General features: G+C 39.9%; 1 protein-coding gene across 2 annotated transcripts in view; it reads right to left on the minus strand.

Annotated features, from left to right (window-relative positions):
- The window catches only part of tmeff2a (transmembrane protein with EGF-like and two follistatin-like domains 2a), a 132511-nt gene that overhangs the window by 98500 nt on the left and 9638 nt on the right, over positions 1-24373 (minus strand). For both annotated transcript variants that reach the window (XM_072686497.1, XM_072686496.1), the window contains exon 2: positions 7254-7363. In XM_072686497.1, the coding sequence (XP_072542598.1) occupies positions 7254-7363 (110 nt within the window). The remainder of the gene's footprint in view (positions 1-7253; positions 7364-24373) is intronic.

The raw sequence follows: 24373 nt of genomic DNA on the forward strand, positions 1-24373 counted from the left end.
CAAAGGAAAAGTCTTAACATCCTGCATGGTCAGTACTTACAGTACATGGACAGTAACACCCCCTTCGGCAAGTATCACAGCATGTAAACGTTTTTCTAGCAGCTTAGAGTCTTTCAATTCTTGTTTGGAGGATTTTCATCCATTCTTCCTTGCAAAAGCCTTTTAGTTCTGTGAGATTGTTGGGCTGTCTGCTCTTTCAAGGTCTATCCACAGATTCTTGATGATGGTCTGGGCTCTGTAAGGGCCATGACAAAACCTTTAGCTTGCGCCTCTTGAAGCAGCCCATTGTAGATTTTGAGGTGTATTTAGGATCATTATACTGCTGTAGAAGCCAATCACTTTTCATCTTCAGCTTTTTACAGATGGTGTTATGTTTGCTTCCAGAATTTGCTGGTATTTAACTAAATACATTCTTTCTTCTACCAGTGAAATGATTCTCGTCAAGTCATAGCCTTAACAAGCTATGTAATGTTATCTGAGAAATAAAATTTCTTGTGTTGCCCAAACATTTGCACGGTTCTCCTTTTTCCTTTTTCACTTTAAAATGCTTACAAAATAAAAGTAATACACTAGTTTTTTCAATGTTGAAAGAAATGTTTCATCTTTAACTCATTTTTAATGCCTTTTGGAAATCAGCTCATCTTCTACTCACTTAGATAATCACAGTAACAGCAACTTTGACCAGGGGTGCTCAAACCTTCGCATGCAACTGTAAGTGACTCAGTAGTGTAGGCCCAGTGTATTTATCTGAAATACTGCAGCAATATGAACCAAGGTCTCAGATCATAGAGACCAGCCAGAGCATTAGAAGAGCCCTGACACTAGACACTACACCATTACTGTACTTTTATCTTACACTCTTAAAAATAAAGACGTTTTGAACGGTTCCTTGTGACACCATAGAAAAAGCACTTTCGGTTCCATAAATAACTGCGAACCCCTAAACTGGTAAAAAACCCTTATATCCCATAATGGTTCTTTAAACCTTTAAAAGGTTTCTCACACTTACACCTTTCTATTAAAATTACAACTTCTTTTTTACATTTTTGTATTTTAAAGCACTTTGAAAGCCATCCGCACATGAAAGAGGCTATACTAATGACCTCGCCTCACATACTTAAAGGCACTGTATACAATGCTGGAGCCTCCCCCCCAAAACCTGCAAGCTGTGTTAGCAAACCGTTGCTACAATTGCTGCTGCTAAGCAACCCAGTTGTGATTATCTATCACAAACATTCGCAAACAGGTCATATCTAGCAGGAATAGAGTGACATTCTCATCCTTCTCATGCCTTTCAGCATTCTAAGGTCCCGCCACCATCCAAATACAAATACAGTCAAATACACTTGCCCTTTTCCTCCCCCTTCCCCTTCCCCTGTCTGGTGCCAAAGACTACATCGTTTGCTGATTAACTGGAATAGTGTTGTGCATCTCGTTGTTTGAATCCCATTTACAGAGTCAGGGCTGAGTACGAACATTTTTTCCAGCACATAAACAGATCGCAGAACTTGAGGAAATGTTCGCTTAATTTTTACAAGAAGTGTATCGGATTAAAATCATACACAGCACTTTTAACTAACTTTCTCAAGGAAGTGATCTACCAATCACACTGCAGGTCCCGGTAAGGACACCAGGATAACTTTCTCCCCAAACACATCTTCTGAGTTCTCACGCAGCAGGGAAGGACAAAACCAACAGGTTGCAACGCTATGCCTGGATTCTCATTCCAGTCACACTGAGATCTGTACTAGGAAACAAGTCCTCTATCCTCTCTGCAAGGGCTGTCTCCCTGATTTTAATTGCTGCATTTGTAATGCATCGGTGGGAGTTAACCTTTCATGGACTACGCAGTGGTATCCTACGGGACCTCTCGGAGGGATTGAGGCTGTTCATCTTCAACTAAAGCTATTAGGAGGGGCATTGAGGGGTGAAAGACACCCACAGAAAAGTTAGAGTCCAGGCAAAAAGGTAAGCTGCTAAAATGAGCTGAGAATGCAGATAAGCTGGTTGAGAAACAGACAGAGAAATGGTGAAGGTGAGGTAGAAGAGCAATATACAGTAATAATATTAGTGCTCTTTGTACAGCTGGGTAAACAGAAGTCACAGGTAAAAAAATAACCTTGCAAGAACACTTGGCTGTTCTTGTATTCTGTGGTTACTTCAATCGACCAAGGAGTCGAACACTAAGAGGTTCTGTTAATATAGCTGTTTAGTGAACACTTTGGACCTGATCCCCAGCAAGAACAAATAATACTTGAGCATCTAAGCCAGGCCAGGGACTGTCCCCAGGTACTCTTTCATCCCGGATGGCGCCGGGGAATACAGACTTGCCATTAAATCCGCTGCCATTCAGCAGGAGGCCATATTGCTGCTGGATAAAGGGCTCATAAATGCATGCAAATATATGTAATGAGGGCTGCATGAGCATGGCTGTGATGATGGGCCAGTTTGAGGTCCAAGGGGAATGCCTCCACCGTATGTTCCGGCCTACCATTCGTGTGCAGAAGCTTGCCACTGGAAGATGGCCGTCTCAAGTAAATGCAAAAAGGGATTTGAATAAAAGCACAATTATTTGGACTCTCCTTTTGTGTCAAAGCTGCATATAAGCTGCATCTATAGTATGTCAGCAGGTAGGGTACTCTGTCAAGCGGTGGGGGAGGAGGGGGGGTGCAAGTGCCAGCCAAGCAAAGCGACAAAGCGAGATAGAGTGAGAGCAAGAGCACAAATTGATCAGTCATGCCAGACAGAGGGCCAAGACCACACATCACAGAGAGAATGGACTGACATACATCAAGTGCTAGATCAAGGCACAAAGAGGCATTTTGAATTCCAGGCAATGCACTGCAGACGAAGCAATGTCCACATGATACAGTGAATCTAGTGCAAAATGAAAGCAAGACAGATGAATGATTGAGCACATCAAAGCCTGAGATGAGAGGAGTCACAACAAGGTGACTCATCAACAATGGCAAATGCGGGGCACGGTTGTACATGCGGTAACCCAGCAGGCTGTAACTAGGCATGACAAAACGCCTCATGAAAAGACATGGAAAAGAAGCCAACCAGATAAATGGCGAAGTCCCACAAGCCAGGACCACAGTGGTAATAAAGAGGAAATACAATGAAGTGCCTGCCTGGCTGTTTTAAATGAATAAAAGCTGTTTGCCAATTTTAAAACTTCACCTGTTCTTCCACTAAATGGACAGATTTATAAAACATGACACTACCTGGTCAACATTATCTGAAATCCATGCAAATCCAACTGCACAACATCTGTTTCCTTTTTGGCTTTAAAGGTGCATTTGTCAAGATTCCAGAAACACCACCTTTAGTAGATAAGCAAATTGACGCAACACTGAAACCAACACTGGAACCAAAGCATGTCCCTAAAAAATATCTTTTTCAGAGACCCAAGTCAGAGCATCTTATAACATTTAGCTTCTTGATAATACAATTCTAAACCTTTCAACACTTTAAATTAACTTCTGTGAGAATAGTTGGGGGTATTCACTGTCCAATAGTTCTTTGTAATAAGCTCCTATGAGTTTATCAGTCACTACCTGTGTTAGTAGGTTAACATTGTTAGCTGTAGCTAAGCAGTATTACATGCATTTCTCTGAAGGAAGTTCACCCAAAGTGATAAAGATTTATCAACTCGATTTGAGTCTGTCACTCAAACAGTCTAGTGCATTGTACAGATCTACAGTATTTACCTAAAGTTCACTAATTCTGCATCCAACTTAATCCCCTTCAGGTGTAATAATTGTCTCTATTTTAGAAAAGCTTACCATTTACTGCTTTCCGCCACCTTTCTCGCCCGCCAAAAAGACAGAGATAGAGGTGGAATAATTTTCTGTTTTCAGTTAGTAGAAAATGGAGGGAAAAGTAACTAATGCACCTGTACATATCCAACATATGGGCAAAGATTTAATAATATTATTTAAAAGTCCCTAAAACTATGGGTGTAATATGCAGGTATACATATGTGCAAATGCATGAGTTAGTGATGGAGTTTAAAAACAAGCATGATGAGCTTTAGATAAAACATGGCACACGCAGAACGTGTTCTAAAAGGATTAAAAGGGTGTTTTTTTCATGCTATTTTTGGCATGCCTCTCTCGCCTCCAGGTTGCAAAGCTCTCTTGCTCAGTGATGCCAATACTAGTTTCTAATTGAATCACACAAATTGAGAGCTATTAATACTACACACTTTCCAGCAGTCGAGGCAACCTGAAAAACACACAATATTGATTTGGCAGGCTTGCCATCCGTCTAATGGGACATTATAAGCGCTAAAATTCTAATCCATTTCCACTGTTATTGTACTCGAATAATTCTGCTGGAAAATGACCACCACTGAAATATGCCTCTGTGTCCAGACACAAGTGGGTAGTGTCAGGGTCTGGATCAACTTGAGAGGCAAGAAAAGCCCATACGTCCTCTTTAGGAGACCTCACCAGAGTGTTGCACACCAAAGCCCAAAAAGGCAGCCATTACGGAGACACAAGGAGCCATAAAAGAGCGAATCCCAAACAGGCATGAAGCCTGAAAGGCCTGGTGTGAGGTGAATAAACATCGCTGAGCGGACACCGCGAGCTGAATGACCTCTATTCATCCCTAGAGATCAAACCCACTTCCCTTCTTCCCAGCTCGCTGTAGCTTTTGCCGGCCTCCTTCAACTCCCTCCACCGTACCACCCTACCCCACCCCACCCCTCCCGGGCTCCGACTCCGGCTCTGACACAACCCTTAAGAGGATCCTCCTTTGATGAATTACTCCACTTAATGGAATAAAGACATAGACCATGATTAGGTTTAAGCTTTCTGACGTCAGGCTTTTACAGCTGCGTACATGCACTCGGTGGCCCATGCTAATCGGGGGGGAAGGCCGCATTTGCACGAGGGCCTCGCCGGAGGTAACAGGCTCCGAAATGAAAACAATGTGATCCAGTGTACCCGGAAACACGACAGCCTCTGTCCTGAGATGGCGTCCTGTTGTCAGAGACTTATTTTGTCTGGCTTAAACAAAAAAACCAAGAAAGACGGATGGGGGTGAGTGGGGGAGGGGGTGCTTGGGACTGAACTGGTAATGTTATTTATCTCACCAAAGAGACTAATGGTGCCTTGCGAGCTGGGATAAAAATAACTGACTCATCGAGTGTCTGTCTGCTCAGTGCTTTGAAAGTGCTGTAATCCATTTTCATTTAGGCTAAACTAAAATAGATTATTAAGGACATCTCTCTCTCTCTTTCACACACACACACATACATATTTGCTCCTTCTACATTCCACATCCAACTGTAAGCCAAAGCTAAATTGGATAGCAGTGGTGGTTCACTTCCACCGACAAGACAACAACGAGCCAGTCAAGTCAGTTGGACGTAAAACAGCGCCATGTGAATTTATTACATTAACACATGGCCGCTACAATTACCATGGCATCAAACAGCACACAGATAATTCAATTTCCCAATATGCCGGGAAACGAGAGAGGTTTCCAAATAACTGTGTGCTAAAATTTCAAAGAGGGTCATGCTTAATTCATACAGATGCACATGCCATAGGCGTGGAATTAAGCTGTGGCCAATGACAGTCTTCTTCTTTACCATATTATGAGCAGTTAGATGTCAATATGTTATCGATCGTACAGAATAAAACCATCTGTGCAGTGCAGGATCAAGCTGTGCATGGAGGAAGGTAGGAAATAAATCCACTGAGTGTTATGCAGGCAGACGAAAGACCAAAACCACTGACAATGAAATCTGTCAGAGTCGTAGGAACTGATTGTATGATCTGGCATACCACTTTTCTTCTCTTTTCATCACCCATGCCACACTTCTTACTGCTTTGAATAAGGTCTTTAAGTCTTCAATCCACCCTTGAAGAAACAAACACTTTCAGCCTACAACAGGGTCAAAATGGCTTGATTTATAATGCTTCAAACAAGCCAAGTTAGATGGCTTAGAGCGTAAAATATTTCTCCAAACCCGTCGGGACCGGACTATTCCCTTTCCACATTCATGACATATTTCTCAGGCTTCGATCAAGTTCAGATTTTAGGGTGCATTTTTCTGGATGGCCATTCTGATCTAACTGATATTCGAGTATTAGTGAGAGTAAGTGTATTCGTCACAGTATGGTTGACACAGCTTGGTGTACACAGTCGTATGGAGAATACATGGAAAATGGTAAGCTATGAATGAAATGTAGTTGACAAAGATTACTTAAACACAATATTATCATCTGGAAACCTAAAGTTTGGATTTGTATGTATTGTGGGAATTGTAGTGGATATTGCTATGATAGCTGTAGTTTTGTCAAATCTTTGTCCTGCCCCATCCTGTTCTTTACCTCTCACTGTTCTATTGGGAAGTGCAACAGCTGAAAATAAGGATTCAACCAATATTTTAAACTTTTACCATTTTATTTGAACTCAAGAACGACCTAAAACAAGACTAAAAGGAATAAGACAATAATACACAATAACTGCTATCAAACAAATAATTGGACATCAAAAAATATGAAACAGAGTATAACCCCATAACACAGAAAGGCTCATTACACATTAAAGTGTATTATTCAGTCACTACAGGGACTTCAATACAAACTGGCGGGGCTATTCTTTGGTAATAGTTGTTTGTAACATTACTTCGGCTCACCGGTGGGTCATATGTTTTTTAAAGGGTTAATGTGTTGGTCTGTCTAAGGACCTGGAGAAGGAACTGCAGGCTGTGCAGTGAGTGAGTGGAGTGCGTTACTGTGACATAGCAACATGGTGCTGATTTAGCAACTGTAGATTGGCAGAAGGGCATGCTCACATTAGAACATATTAATTGCTACATTCACAGCTCAATTTATTTATTTCTTACTTCATTTTTTTTCTGAAAGTAGTGTGTTAATGTGAAAATATCTACAACTCATGTTCGGTTCATGTCTGCTTCATCACAGCTGTGCTGTTATTTCATGATCTATTGCTTTAATATTAGCTACTGTGGTTAGCCTGGTAAGCAATATAGCACTACTTCTTAAGTACATCCTTAACAACACTTCCATGCCGTCCTAGGTTTTTACAGACTTTTTTTTTACAGACTTTACAGACCTTGCTACAGCTGGGATGAGGCAGAATTCCGTCCGGCTACAGTTGGGTTGCGAATCTGAACTCACCACTGTGGATCGGGACAGGTTGGACAGCCACATTGGTCCGATGCGTGCCACCTCCAAATAAACGCAATGATGGTTAAAATGCAGACTCACCTTGAAGTCACAAATGCAGGTTATGATGTCCCCTATTCTGAGACACTCGCCATCAAACTTGCAAGTGTTGGTGTCACACAGGAAGAGATCCGTGTCCCGGTCATCATCACCTGCAGACATACACACAAGAAAAGGGATGAATTTGCATATGACCACTTCAATATGGAGCAATGTAGGATCATGAATAAATGATGTTTATTTAAGTACTGTCCACTCATTCATAATAACGTGTAATAGAAAATGCTAGAGGAATGAGTCAGCATAAGTGGGGGCAATGCCATAAAGTGCTGACACTGCAAAATGTGGTGCATGAGCAATTTAAGTTACACTTTGCTACAACCCTGCTATATAACAGAAAAACCCTTTTCACTATAGATGAGCTTTAGGGTCCAACAGATATGACACTTCTGTGACCAGTATCGCTAAATCATTGAAGAGATAAAAGCTGACACATTGGCTGATTTATATAAGCTCCTGAATGGCCCATATACAACTGTTTCTTATGTCTTATTTAGTTCCCAGAGGTCCACTTATGACATTTGTATGGAAAGGAATATTCGATTTCTCAGGCTTTATTGAGTTCAGTTTGGGGCCTAATTACAAAACCTTAACACTGGTACACCACCAAAATGTACATACACCGAGCTCTCTAGAGAAACACTAGTCAAAGCTGATAAAACTGTAAAAGTGATGGCAACTTCAAAGTGAAAGGTGTCGTTGATACTGGAGAGCAGCACATCACCTCAAAACTAGTAATGGGAAAACGGGATGCCACATGAACCAGACCTTGTGACTGCAGCTTTTCTTGTGCCAGTGTATACAGAAGGGGAGCTCGAACTCAGCACACGACAAAGAGAATGCCACAGAGGCAAACAGGAATTTGTGCTCCCTTAAAAACAAACTAACAGTCAAATGGAAAGGATGGTACTACAAAGTACAGGAAAGTCACTGGCTATCCAAAACTGGGGGATCAGGTTCTGTACATGGGCCTGTAATGCTTTAGTCCCTGTATAGAATTGCACTCAATAAATGCATTCGTTTAAATCATCACAGTCAGCAGGGTGGTGAGCAGGCTGGAGCAGGTGATGCCTATTAGCTTAGTCCCTGTAAAGTTAATCTTCTTCACAACAGAAGTCTTTATTCTTTTTTCTTTAAATCTAGCAAACAAGCTTTATTGACAGGATTCTCATGAATACCAACAGCTAATAGTTCTTGGCCACAAATGCATTGGTCGGCGTATACCTACTACTTTTTATCAAAACCAAGACGAGTCTAACCCTCGGCCCTAGCTGAGACGTGCTTCGTCTGAATACCTTGTTCAGCTTCATGCATATGCTGAGTGTGGTGTGCCTGTGCATGATTTGAGATTTTGCTGAGATGTCTGACAGGATCATCAAAAATAGGAGGCTACGCAGCCTTTTGAACCCAGCGTGGGCTCGGAAACAATGTTGACGAATCAGTTCTCGTTATGGGCCACCTCTGAGTCCGAGCGGAATGTGCAAAAAACATGCAGTTGCCATTTGTTTAACAAATGCAACCTGTTAAATAACCGGTTCAAATGCAGTACTCAACAGCAGAGATTCAGTATAAGCCACACAGACTGTGTGATGCAGTCTGACAAAGTTTCTGATTGCATGTGGAAAAACAATATTTGTATCATTTGCATCTCTTTGGGCATGACATGCTTCTTGTATGCAGCATAATCTTTCATGATACGTGGCGTATTTCTCTCATATTTCCACATTCAGAGTTCTATACATCATTCTAACGAGTTTATATTGCAACGAGGAATTGTTTTTCCTCCTTGGGATATTTGATGTCAAAGCGCATTAGCTTATGGCAAAGGATTATATATTTTTTTTTACTCAGTGTTACCCAGTCTCGCCTCGCAGGCTAGAATGAACCGGAACATTGCTCAGCACAACGGCTGCTCCCGAGGAGCTGATGCTACTTAAAGTTCCTGCTAAAGGGCCCGTCCGGGAGCGGCGAGGCGCCTTACGTAACCAGCATGCCTCATTTACATGCCAATTAAAGCAATTATCCACGGACTTCAGAAGCTGCTGGGAGCAAAAAAAAGAGGGAAAAAAAGTAGAGCCTGCGTAAGCCTTCAAGAACTAGCTTGGCTGGTTGGGACCAAACACTGAAGACGAACTCTGGCCAGCGGTTGCCCTGCTAAAACAGGGCATATGGAGGGCACAAGACAGAAGTAATAATGAGTTTAAGTTGTTTTTAAATTCAATCCACTTTAATTTGGCCCATTATTGTCAAACATAGGTCTGCAGCAAATTATTTTGTGTAGTAATGGTTCAATCTTTGAGACCAATGGCCAAAGATGTGCGTGGGTTCTTGAGTACTTAACTTTGTCAGGTGGCAGTATCTAAATACTGAAATCACTGTTTAGTTACTACTTTATCTGATGTTAGCTAGGTCAAGAAACAATCAAATATTCACCAATTAGCTGAAAAACCAACTCGCTAAAATTATGTAGGTCTCCCTTGTGCTGCCCCCAACAGCTCTGACCCATTGCAGTATGGACACCACAACACCTTTGAACGAGCCCGATGGTATCTCAGACCAAGAAGTCAGCAGTAGATCCATTAAAATCCCGTAAGCTGTGAGGTAGGGCCTCCATTGATCTCATCAATGAGCCTTGGGTGCCCATGACCCTATTGCCAGTTCACCATCTGGACCACTTCTGGCAAGTACAAACCACTGCATAATGGGAACACCCCACAAGACCTGCTATTTTGGAGATGCTCTGACCTTGTCATCTAGCCATCATTATCTATTGGCCATTATTCCTGCTAACAACACATTAACTTCAAGAACTGACTGTTCACTTGCTGCTTTTCATATACCAACCCTGACAGACGGCACTGTACCGGGATAATCAAAGTTATACACTTCACCCATCAGTGGTTTTAATGTTATAACTGATCAGTGTAATTCTCAGTGTAAAACGTTTGCACAACATCTACAAAATACCCGATGTTGAAGATGTGGAGTCTTTCCATGTGGTTAAATAAATATCATTCACTCAAGTCTTGTATATAGTCAAATATCAAGATTATAATGTCAACAAAATCTAGAACCAAAACAAGAGATAAACCATAGCACAACAAACAACTTAAGGCCACAAACAATCATGAGACAAAAGGACCAGAACCACCACTAATACCAACAATGCACAACAAACGGCCAGGCGAATCCTAGACCAAACATGGAACAAAGCTGGAACTGATCATGAAGGGGAGGAGTTAAGAGTCAGACATCAGGTTAGGGCCTTAACAGGTAGCAGCACACAGGAGGAACACTGGTTAAAAAAACCCAGACATATGGCCAGGTAAGAAAGAGTGAATACAGGAAGGAACAGGGTGAGAATGTTAACAACATTTAAGAATATACTGCTGTGTATTACTGTAAGTGTTTTAGACCTATATTAGGTCTAGAATGGAAGACGCCATTGGAAATAAATCAAGCCAAGCAGAATATGGCTGAAAATATCATGAAAATACGCAACAGCACAAAATGTTTAACAGTACAATTTAATCTGCTTTAAGCAGTTAATCTGAGTTGATTTAAGCACCAGTTCCATATTTCCATATGTAATATGTTCAGAGCGGCATCGCAGTGACCAAATGTTCTGCCACATTTGACCACTTATCCACCCTTCATATTTTTATAATCAATACTGTTATTTCACCTTACTGCACAATGTACACACCCCCTACCCAGCCCAGTCCACCTTTGTCCAATGAGACAGCCAATGAGTTAATATTCTATGAAAGGACCTCCTAAAACTGAGTGACAAAATATATACATAACTCTACAAACATCCTTTTTAGTGTGTAGACACTATACTAAACACATTTAACACAGAACAGCTGAAGATTACTGTTGATTGTAACCATAGTATACAGTACTATGATTACAGACACACATGGGCCTGACTAAATTCTTGGTTAGTCAAAGAAACTGGACTAAACCAAGAAGTTTACAAAAGATGTACACAAAACAAGTTCATTTACAGAGTCCATTTAAAAAGTGTTTAGATACAATTGAGGTGTTTCCTCCTTTCTTTTATTCGAAACTCTGTTTGCGTACTGTTTTTTTTGGCTGTCCCTGAACTTATCTCCATTCATGAGCTGCAGCAGACCTGTTGCTTTTCCTTGCCCTTACTGACACCATTCCACATATTGTTATGGTGTTGTTCTTCTTCCCTTTGCATTTGATGTTGACTGTATGTGTAGGCTTATTATGCTGCCCTCGTCAGTTCCAGAGAAATCACAATCTCGCATATAAATGGCAACTGCACTTTTGTTCATTTCAGTACCACAGAAGACGAGTAAGTCACATTTGCAGAAATCTTGCACCAAAGTATTGGCACTGACATACCTAGTCAGCATAGTTTGACCATTTCTTATTATTTAAAATATCTGCATTCTTCTTAAAGTTGCCATATTGTGTAGATGGGGCCAAAAGATTGGATATTGAAGCAGGAAAGGGAATGACTCCCATCCTATCCTGTAACAAATCCATCCTGAAACAGCACACACTTACTTGGTGTGATGTGGTATTGTTAGCTGTGTGTTTTTTATCGGTAGGGTAGTACATGTTTGAGAAGGGCATCTGAAAGGTGCCCTGGAATGTCAAATATTTACATTGGCATCGTAGTTGAATAATGAGTTTGGCACGTTCACAAAATCCTGCATAACCAAAACAGAGCAGGCCCCAAGTCCAGGTCTAGCGGAAAAAGACGCTGTCACTATGACCAAAGGATCGTTCAAATCGTGGTCATGGTTGCTAGCCATCAGCACCCAGGCCCGAGAGAGTACAACTGGCCTTGACATCACTCCAGTAAATTATTGGCTGTGCATGTAATGGAGGACACATGTGCCAGTCTTCACCCTCCTGGTGTCAGGAACATTGCATGTGATGGGGGAGAATATGTATAGGTCCAAATTGGGTAAAAATCATAATTAAACTAAAACAAAAAAACAGGCCAATTCTGAAACCCAGTAACTGTTATATAACAGTCTTGACTCATTTCTTACGCATCTAAAATTGACTACATCCAGCCCACTAGCAAAAGCCACTGGCAACTTGACAACAGCCACTTCTGGAAAATATGGTGTTGTAGCACTGGAGAGCAGCCCATCACCACCAGATTCTACACGTTATTGTAATTTATGGTAATAAAAGCTAATGCTACCTGAGTAGCTTTTGTCTCTCCAACATCCGCTCCCTTGAAAACAAACTAGATGCCATCAGCTGAACCACTGGGGCTAACCTCTGTACAGAGAGGACAGCAATACTATTTGTTAAGACTGGTAAGAAACATTATAAAAAATTATGTTGTTACAGTGATTAAAACAAAGCTATGCTATAGTATGAGAGGCACAGCCATCTAAACATTGGACTATCAGGGGATCAAACAATAACAGGACAAAGATTAGCCATCGTTCTCTCAGGGGGAAACACTCCCTCGCCCCATCACTCAATGTAGTGCTACCCAGCCAATGAAGCAAAATTGGCAGTTAGCATTCTCCTCCAAACATGTTCACCTGTCAAACAGTGGTTTCTCTGGCTTCATGTGCCTCAAAGAAAGCTTACACTAGCCTTCACCCTCCCTGTACTGGTAGTACTGTGTGAAAGGGGGAGTCCTAGACAGTGTCTAGGACATGGAAATGACTAAATTGAGGAGAAAACTTCAGCCTGGACCATGTTTTTAATCAGACAAGCTGCAAAAATCAAACCACGATTAGATAGACAGACAGACAGACAAGCAGCTCTAAGCTCAAACCACTGGTGTTATTTTAAACAGTCATTGTTGCATCCAATTAACCATTCATATGAAGCACACTCACATCAAAAAAAGAAAAGGCATTGATTACAGTCCAAAAAAAAAAAACATCAGGTCATTAAACCATAATTTGACCCTATCACTAGGATTTAGCTGTGTGGAGTGAAAATCAGTCTCTTTAACTCGCAGAAGCTTAGCAGTGACTGTATTGAAAATATGACTCAGCATCCGATTACAGTGCATAACAGCTCTCCATAATAAACCAGATCAACACGAGGGGAATTCATTATTCTACAAAAAGCTATCCTGCTCAGTTCGTCCAGGGCTGGTCTAACAATCGAAGACTGCGGACACAGAGCCTCATTACCCAGAAAGCACATCAGGATCAGCTTGTTCAAGCTATGATTATATGACCAAGAAGTTTAGCAGTACAGGCCTGGAGGACGTGTGACAGAGAAGAGTGGGCAATTTGAAGGCCTGTTGTTTTTATCTTCAGGGCAGTCAGTACTTCTAGTACACTGAACTGCTGCATCATTGAAATAGCAATGCAGTTGAATTTGGACCCATGCATTGCAAATCACTTATGTATTTTACATCCATAATGCTCATTAATCCAATCCAAAAATGATCTTATGTGATTTTAATAAATTGTAATGTATCTAGTTTCAATAGTCAGCTGATACGCAATCAGAGGTGGGTGCTGAATGAGTAGTAGGTTTCTAGCAATTATAACATTAACATACACTATACGGACAAAGGTATTGGGACACCTGCTCATTCACCGTTTCCTCTGAAATCAAGGGTATTAAAAAAATTATCCTGCTTTTGTCGAAGTAACTGTCTCTACAGTCCAGGGAGGAAGGCTTTTTTACTAGATTTTGGAGAACTGAGCACCATCATTCCAGAGAACACAGTTCCACTGCTCTATAGCTCAATGCTGGGGGGCTTTATACCCCTCTAGCACACGCCAAGCATTAGGCATGGTGCCAATAGGTAACATTTGGACATATGGGGATTAACTCTGTAAATTCTTTTCATATCTCTGCATATATCAGACCTGAAATGTTGAAACTGGTTCTGAGGGTCAGGTACAACCCAAGAACTATCAAGGCACAGGCCTGCCATGAACTGAAAGCTGCTAGAACACGAGTGCTGCTGTGTACAGTAAAGCAAGTTTTTACTATTAACTGAAAGAGTGCTGTACAAGAAAGAAGCTCCAGCTTGAAAATCAACACATTTATGCTCATTTAAAGTTTGTAGCTACATGGCCAAAAAAGGCCTTCTAACACCATCCTCTGGGGCAGGTTTGCCGCCAGTGACACTGGTAGTAGGTGGAATTTTGCCTAAAGCAAATTTTAGATATGCTATTAGATATCTGCAAATCTTTTTTTATTAAAAATGCATGTTGTACACTGTCTACCTATGGTTTTGGATATATTTGAAGGTATTGAAGGTATAGTGTTGGAAAATGAGATGAGAAGGAACATCCAACCCCTACAGGAGGTCAGAAGATAGCATGAAGAATGGCTGTAAATCAGCAAGAGCTCACAAAGGCAAAAAACGAGAAGAGATGGGGAGAAAAATAGATGTGTTAATTTAGCAATATTCTGATTTCCAAGCAAACACTGAGATTGTAACATTATGTAGTGTGGGGGGTCATGTAATATATTTTACTGGGAACTCCTCACCGTGTTTGGACAAGTCTGCAGATTATTAAAGTGCCAGCTGCAGCCTGCAAGTAAAAGGTCACGTGACTCAAACAAATGAAAGGAGCTATAACGCTCACATGGGGTACTTCATAACTGAATATTGGTTAATGCGACAGTTCTGCAGACAATAATCATTTGTCTAAATTTCCATTATCGCCCAGGCCTAGTGACTAACTAGTTTTAGCTCAGAAGTAGACAGAACCGTTAATGGTTTGAAGTAGAACGCAATGAATTGGGATCAAATTAACCTAAAGTATTTACTCAGGCTGCTTTTGGAAGCAGTTTGTGACTACACCTTTGTTCATGGCTAAACGTTGATCTACATCACACTAAGTCCATTAGCTTCTAATTTTAGTGCCTACATCACACGAGACACTGTGCTCGAGCAAACAGGTTGTGGTGTGCTAGCAATTTACCCATTATCCCCTCTCAGACATACGATCCTCAAAAGTCTGGCCTACCAGTCTAGGTCGAACCTTGGCAGCCAGGTTCAACTTCCAAACACCAAGATCTAACAGCATTTACCCTGAACGAAACTTGAGCTTCTTTTACAAAAATGTCAAATGACACTAATAACACGTCAACGGAATGGAAATTATGATTTCCTTTTCTTTGGTAACACTTCATGAAAACCATCACTTGACATGGGAGTTTCTGAGTGTTCACTCGCGAATGCGTACGACAGACAAAGTCAGTGTTCAACCATTTCAATCATCTCTGATTCACATCCCAATTAGCAATGCGCTTGCATAAGAAAACGGTTTGCGCAGAGCAACAGATAAAGTACCCAGCGATCATCTGAAATTGACCTTAATTACTTTGAGGTGCCTGCACATTGAATGTGACAAGGTACTGGATGCGTTGTGTCTTGCACGAGCTTGACTGCTGAGGAGAATGTGTGGTTGATGCATGAATGCTTTCCGTAGTAATTTATGGAGGCAATTCCTTGTAGCTGTCACAAGCAATGCAAACGGTACATTTAACTTCGAATCAATGTTCCAACCTGCTGGGATGTCATAAAGAAGGTCTTATGTAACTCTTTCTATAAATCTTGTATGCAAAATTCATTATAAGTGCATTTACACAATGTTTTATAATGGTCCATGGCATAAACCATAACAATCCATTATAGTAACATGACAACACATTATGAACACCTTATACGGGCATACATCTATAAATACAGGGCTGCCAACTCTCACGCACTGGCCGTGAGACTCACATAATTATACTTATTCTCGTTCTCTGGATGCCATGACTTCTGGATGAATATAAATTCAGATAAAGTTTCCTTTAACGGCTGTAGCTCTGACTTTCACTGAAGGATACTCTATATACTGTTTAATAACTCATCTACTTTATATATATAGATTATATAACACTTTCTATAAGAACATAATAGTTGAGCATTCAGAACCCATTGCGAAACATCCATGCCAGCATAAAGGATGCATGGGAGTATGTTTCTGCTTGTAAACTCCTAATCCAAAAAAAAGGAGCAGCTTGGTTCCAGATTTCTCCTGGACGCCACATTCCATGACCAGCTCACCTGATTTAACACAAGAATAACACACTGATTTGCAAGCCAAGTGAAGTTGGAGATGTTTTGATGAATGTTATTTGTGTGTATTCTAATATTAGGGTTTTAGTGAGTATATGAACACTTACTGCCCAAATAAGAAGCTTTTATTTTCTTTCTAACTTTCAAACAGAGACTTCTATGAAGTACTGAATATTATATTCGGGCTTAATACTTAACCTTTTACCCAATTAACATTTAAATAAATTTTTTCCTTTATACATTTACCTCCTTGTGCTGTAGTACCGAGGTCAAGAAATTACAGTAGCATCTTCCAAGTTATTTTTACTCACTAGAATCTACACATTTAAATAATATGAAAACCTTCGACTGGATTATGAGCCTCACATTGACATAAAGTTATGTTAATTTACCATATTAACTTAGCTTCATAACACTGACTACTCACATCAACCACAATAATACAGTACATGACATGTATTAAGTGTGTGCTTGTAAGTGTTTGCATTTTAGTTCAAAGTGAAACTCATGTTCACAAAAGCTGATGCTGAAGCCTGTATTCAACAATTTCACAAATATAAAAAAGCTGATACTGAAGCCTGTATTCAACAATTTCACAAATATAAAAAAGCTGATACTGAAGCCTGTATTCGACACTTTCACAAATACAAAAAAGCTGATACTGAAGCCTGTATTCAACAATTTCACAAATACACAAAAAGCTGATACTGAAGCCTGTATTCAACAATTTCACAAAATAAAAAAGCTGATACTGAAGCCTGTATTCGACACTTTCACAAATACAAAAAAGCTGATACTGAAGCCTGTATTCAACAATTTCACAAATACAAAAAAAGCTGATACTGAAGCCTGTATTCAACAATTTCACAAATATAAAAAAGCTGATACTGAAGCCTGTATTCAACAATTTCACAAATACAAAAAAAGCTGATACTGAAGCCTGTATTCAACAATTTCACAAATATAAAAAAAGCTGATACTGAAGCCTGTATTCAACAATTTCACAAATACACAAAAAGCTGATACTGAAGCCTGTATTCAACAATTTCACAAATATAAAAAAAGCTGATACTGAAACCTGTATTCAACAAATTTCACAAATACAAAAAAAGCTGATACTGAAGCCTGTATTCAACAATTTCACAAATACAAAAAAGCTGATCCTGAAAATGGGAGCAATGATCAACCTCCTGGAGCTCTCTGCGGGCTTCAGGTATTTTATTAGATTTTATGTGAACACTTACTTTTGCTTTGCCACACATACATGACACAACTAAACGCCCACTCCAATGCCTCCATACTTAAGAAAACCCAGGAAAACTTTCCCACAGGATGTGATGGAATAGGTTGGAACAGTTTTGAAGCACCATTTATGACCTGTGTGGGACAGGATAAAGTGCAAGCAGGAAAGCTCATTTGATATGAATAGTTTCGACATTGTAGCAAACAAGCACCTTTTTAAGATGTTCAATATCTACACTATATGCCCAGCTGTTTGAGACACCCCTTCTAATGAGTGCATTTAGCTACTTCAAGTTGCCCCCATTGCTAACACAGATGTGCAAATACACACACGCAGCTTCTCTAGTCCCTGTAGTTAAGTAATACTAATACAACAGGACTCTCTGGAGCAGATAAACGTGAACCTATTGGCATCACGCTTAATGCCATGTGTGGCCTAGAGGGGTACAAAGCCCCCCAGCATTGAGCTGTAGAGCAGTTGGACTGTGTTCTCTGGAATGAGAATGCGAATACATTTAGTACTTTTGGGATGAGTTGGGGAACAAGCTAAGAATGATAAGAATCAAATAGGGCTGACGCAACGTCAACGTAATCGCTGTCATCGATTATGAAAACACGTGCATAGCATGCGTTGGTGTGACAAACGTGTGACAAAGGTTCCCACTGAAAACATATGGATTTCTCTTGAAAGCAAGCTGCTGCTAAAAAAACACTTGCCCACGGGCATCTAAAGTGTGGGAGTTTTTTGAACAGTGACCCAACAATGTGGTACGCTGTAAGCTTTGCGAAGTGGAGAATGGCTTATCACAGCGGTATGACTGCTGTGAACACTTGAAACGCAAGCATCCTTGAGCGCACTGTCAAAATTGTAAAAAGTAATGCCTACACTTGCTGTTATGCTAACGTAACTTATACTATATCCAACTGTTAGTCTGCCATTTTCTATTTTCCTGTTTACTTCAATGGCCGCGAGAGAAAAGCTGAAGCTACAGCCTGTAAATCGTTTTACATATTATAAATCCCTTTACATATCCCCTCTACATGTTACCCCAATGTAACTGATTTCATGTAAAGGGCTGCTGTGCATAACTCAAATGTTCTGTTAACACTGAGGTATTATGTGCTTTTAAGAGAAGATAGTTAAAGAAATATTAAAGTAATAAGAGAAATATCATTTTTACATTATTATAGTTATCATTTTAGTCACCAGCTGTGCATAAGTGCTGGCCAATTTTAACGGTTCATTTACTGTTCTGTTTAAATTCGTCATATGGTCTACTATTATTACTACTAATACTATAATACTGTTATGCAACAGAAAAAAAATAGCCCTGCGTAATATAGACCCATCAAAAAGAGCACAAACACTTAGCATGCTCCTCTGAGGACCCCACGTAAACCTGCATGTTACTGCTGGCTGGCTGGCAATTACGCACACACACACACATGGGGGCCAAACAGTTTCTGATCACGCTACACTCGTATTGAAAGCGTAAATGCTTTCTGGGTTAAAACTGCACTTAAACACACTAAATATTCCTTGCTGCTACGACTCCTAGACCTTGGAAAGGATATCACATGTGCTTCCTCACACATAACAGCATGATCATGGAACAAAGAACAGTACTGTTGAGTACCAGAACAGAAATCCAGGTGTGAATCAAATTATGAACTGTACCCAGCCCAATCTACTACCCCACAGGAAATTATAAAGCACAATATTTTAATACTGGTATCGTTAAAGAGAAGGTAGTACCGTTCTAGTGCACTCTAGTGCTGAGCACACATTTAATCTCAATACATAACACCTTCACCCAGCACTGCAAGTCCTTTTCACACTCTTGAAGTGAAGCAAGAGTACTTGGATATGCAGCACTGGATTATTTAGGCTAAATGAGCTCTTCGTTCTTAGAAAAAAAAACTGATATTGAACACACAAAGCAGCGCGCCACATGTTTTTGTAATCAGCCAGTTCCAACAATGACCGCTTCACTTAGAGCACGTTAAGTGCACTTATTATGTTATATAACCTGCCTATATAAAGTTTAATATCCAATCTGCTTAATAATATAAATAGTTATGCTTACATGTAATGGTTTATTCATTGTTTGTGCATGAAATATAACACTGGAGCTCTTATTAAAGCATTTAGGATTTATTTATAGGGGTTCACATGAAGTGCTGGTAAAGATCGTAAACAATCTTTCCATTCTTAGCATGTCTCCACAGCACGGTCATTGAGAAATGAGTTACAGTCCATTAGTACATGAAATGCTAATCCTTGCTGTCAAAAAGCACTTGACCTCCCTGACAGGCCCGACTAAAGTGCATGTGTGTCACACTGAGCTAGCAAATGATCCCTAAAATTAGACACTGATGGAGCAACATGTTGAATTCTCATGGATTGTGTCTGATTTCTTTTCCGTGAGGTGGGTAGGCTATGTGTCATTTGTGTGTCCTTTAAAGGTCCAGTCAGAGCGCAGTCTTTTAGTAATTTTAACCATTTATAGATCAACAATTCTAAAGCCCATATACATACTTAAAATATTCTATTCAAATACTGTCAAATAATTTAATGTTTTATTTTATCTTTGTACTGAAGAGCTCAGACTTCAAACATGTTACTGTGAAGAGCTGCAGTAGTGCATATAAATCTGCAAAGTTCCAAACTACCACTGGAAGCAACATCACCACCAAAACTGAGCATCAAAACCTTCATGAAATGGGCTTCCATGGTCCAGCTGCTGTATACAAACCCAAGCTCACTATGTGCTATGCTAACTGCCAGCTGGAGTGGTGTAAAGGATACCACCACTGGACTCGGAAGCAGTGGAAATATGTTCTCTGAGTGATGAAACACGTCTCACTATCACTAGACAGACTCTGGGTTTGACAAATGCCCGGAAAAGCTACCATAGTTTCAGCAGTCTGGTCCCACTGGGGAAGCATTTTAATGATGTGAACAGAATCTGGTCAAAGTAGATCCAGATACTATCCGGATACAAAACGCATGTTAATGCCAGGTGTAAACAGACCCTGTGTGATTTGTCAAACTACACAAACATCATACTATCCCACAGAAAGAACTCGAATTACAGCAGGGTTTTGGATGATGTTTTATTCTCATTACACCCAATATTCAATTCAATTTGCATTAATTTCCCCTCACAAAAAAGTGGTTTATTTGTATTTATTCTAATGCTAGTGTTGAACTAATAATCTCCTACTACCAAGATAAATAGCCTTTATACAGTACTGTATATTGCGTAACGAGTTATTCTATTAAGCTTCGTTACAATACAAGCTAATACAATGCTATGTTGTGCTTTTTCTCAAGTAGATAAATGCATTCTCTAGGACGGTTTTCCGTCCGAGCCATCTTACGAAAGCTAAAATACTATTTGGACTAATCGGCTCACCCTGTAAACACTGTCTAACCGGTATTAAGGCAGCCCACCATGGCCCATTCTGGGATAATTTAGAATGCACTGGCTCCTGTCTGATGAAAACAAAAGAACTCACCCAAGGTCATTTTTTCTTAACTGAAATTCATTAAACATAACATAATTGGATGGGAAAATGTCCAATCTGGCAACAACGTCCAGCTTCCTGTGGTTTGCGAAACAAATTTAAATACTAATGCCACTGTTGCATAAGGGGTTTAGGGAGCAGGTGATTATTGCACATTTTACTGTTGTGTAAGAGTAATGTGACAAAGGATTTGATATTAAAATAGCGAGGCAGAAATATCATGAGAAGAGAGGCGGATCTAAGACCAGTTATTAGCAGGCCATTCTATCACTTACTGTTGACCTACAGTAATGGGATAGAGTCTTTCGCCAAATTGCTTTGAAATTGGGGTCATTGTAGCGACCGTCCTACAAATCAAAGACCCTATTTAATTACATGCAGCACATAAAGCAACCCATGTTTTTTTTTTTAATGGAAGTATAGCTTGAGCGGTAATTGTTAAGTAATAGGTGAACCCTGAACTAGGGGTGGGTGCATGCCAAAGGCATCAGGGCATCCAATCTAAGACTGTCACTATAACTCAATTAAACTTGATTAAAAAAAACACCAATGACTCAAATTTACCTTCCCAATAAATCAGTAATTAGTATTTGGCCATTTATATACAGTGGCAAAGTTTAGGCACTCCGGTCAAAATGTCTGTTACTGTGAATGTCTAAGGGAAGAGATGAGTAGAAAATCAGACATTCTTTTCAAAGTTTTGTGCAAGAACAGTGTTTTATTTTTGTTTTGTAAACTTTTAGAGCGCAAAAAGGAAAGGAGCACCATGCAAACACGATTTGAGCTCTCAAATAAATTTGACCAAAGCCTCATACCTCTAATCAGCTTGTTAGAGACATTGCAAATATTCTTTCGCGATATTTAAATACATCTTCATGATACACTTTTTTTTTTTTTTTTTTGCAATACATGTGACCATAGACAAAATACACCAGTAGCATCAGATTCTTACCAGGTACTATTCAAATTATAATTAAAAGCTTAGAAAAACATGCTGTGTATCACAATAAAACAAATTTTCATAATAACATACATGATCGCCATATTGCCCACCCCTGGCTCCAAGGCTTTAAGAAAATAGCAAAGCATTTGCAAGTAGCTGTTTTTTCAGTTCATAATGTAATTAGAGAACAGCTCCAAGAATTGGAAAGGCAATCACAACGGCAATCAAAACCCCTGTCTGACTGAAAAAGGCCTTCAGTAAGATTTAACAGACAGTGGAGTGGTGGTGCACTGTTCTACTGTGCAGCACACCCTGCACAAATGTGACCTTCATGGACGAGTTGAGAGCAGAAAATCTTTCCTGCAACTTTACCACAAAATTCAGCATCAGAAGTTTTCAAAGGAACAAAGGTCCTTACTTAGCTGGCTACAACAAGCGTTTACAAACTGTGATGCCTCAGGGGGTGTTACTAAGTGTTGCTTTGTGCCCTTTTTATTTTTGTCATTTTTAAATGGTAAAAGACAGAACATAAAAAAAGTAATCTTGCCTTTAACTTCATGCTATTTGGAAATCAGGTCATCTTTTATTTGCTTAACTATCCACAGTGACAGACATTTTGAGCAGGGTTCCCAAACATTTACATTTACATGCCACTGTATTAATGGTTTGTACTCCATGAAAAAGCTTGGTGGTGATGATACTTGACAGTGATGTTTGACGGCAGAAAAGAATATGACAATTTCTTACTAATCTTAATAAAGAAATGGCAGCTCTTCTGTAGTTTTGCTGGAATTCATGTTTGCTTGCTTACATTAAATCAAAGTAAACAGCACTGAAGAATCATGTGACCAATGGAGGAGCGTATCTTTAAATGCAGCTTGGAATTGAAGGGTAAAGAAGACGAACAATATACATTCAATCAGATGAGCCCAAACCTTTCGCGCCTACTATAAATCTAAAGAAGGATTAATTGAGGTCATGGAGACTGTACTCTGATGATGCTGATGATGATTAGTTTAAGAAACGTATCCTTTCTAATAGAGAACTCTGATCTCCTACATTGCTGTGCTTCATCCCAACAAACAACTAGCAACCAAACTTGCTATGAGACCTTAATATTTTTGGTGGCTTAGAAGACAAGGTGATTTGACAGTAACACTTACTGTGCCTTAATTAAGGTCTTACGGTTCAGTGAAGCCCAATTTAGACACTTTTAAATGGAATATTCACTAAAAATTAATACATGTGACCTGGATGAGAACATAATGTGTTTTTTCATAATTGTTGTGCATACTACACAAATTCACACCATATTAGTGTATAATTGGTGTCACTTGAGTTCTGTATGCCTTAAGTAGTGACTTCTGGGGCTTTACAGTAAGTCTTTAATACCAACACTATACTAAATGCTTGTAAAACAGCTCAGAAATGTGCGTAACAAGGTCTTCACAAGTGTTTCACAATATTCACAAGTGTGTTTATTGTGCCTTATTTCACCTAACAACGCAATTATTAGTGACTAATTATGTACTAACAGAGGCTGATACACAGTAAATAAACATTTAGACGTCTAATTCAGGCTTTACTGAAAACACAAAAAGTACAGAAAGGTTTCAATTAACGGTTTTAAATAGCTGGATCAGGTGGGATGGATTACGGTTGGATCAGGGTTGGATCTTAAGTCTGCAGGAAGATGGCGCTCCAGGAGCACTGGTTGGAGGCCGCTGATCTAGACAAAGAATTCTATCTATAACTTATTTTAAAGAATTAAAAACATATTCTGACATAGCTTTTATGATGCAGACTATTTTTCCACATTAGATCTTTTGAAAGGACTGTCATTACAGCATCATAAAAAAGCCAATAGCAGAATATCTTGTCATAGCAGGTCCAAATGAAGACAGAGGAATCCACTGGAAGGGACGAGCATAAATCTTTCCTATTGAATAACAAGCAATAAACTGCTGTGTAAAAACACTTCCACAAACCAGAGGACGATAATGAATCAACTAATAACATCCGCATCAGCAATATCTCTGTAAAGTCAATAGGCTGCCGCACCGGCGCAGAAGAACTCAACAAGGTGCTACCCGCTCGCTCATTGCGATGGAAATGATGAAAGGTTGGCTCGTGTTTTCAGCTTTTACAGCTTTCTCCCTCCTCTCTTTCTGTCTTCTCTCTCTGGGAGCATAGCAATTGCATCGTGCCAAAATGGGAAGGGTTAGCCAAGTGCCATGTGTACACATATGCCAAAACGTGCAGGTATCGGGGGTAGGGGGTGGGGGGTGGCAAGGTCTGATTGTTCTTACTGCCTGAAGCCACTGTTTCGGG

The sequence above is a fragment of the Salminus brasiliensis genome, chromosome 8, assembly GCF_030463535.1.
Source record: "Salminus brasiliensis chromosome 8, fSalBra1.hap2, whole genome shotgun sequence".
In the NCBI taxonomy this organism is placed as follows: domain Eukaryota; kingdom Metazoa; phylum Chordata; class Actinopteri; order Characiformes; family Bryconidae; genus Salminus; species Salminus brasiliensis.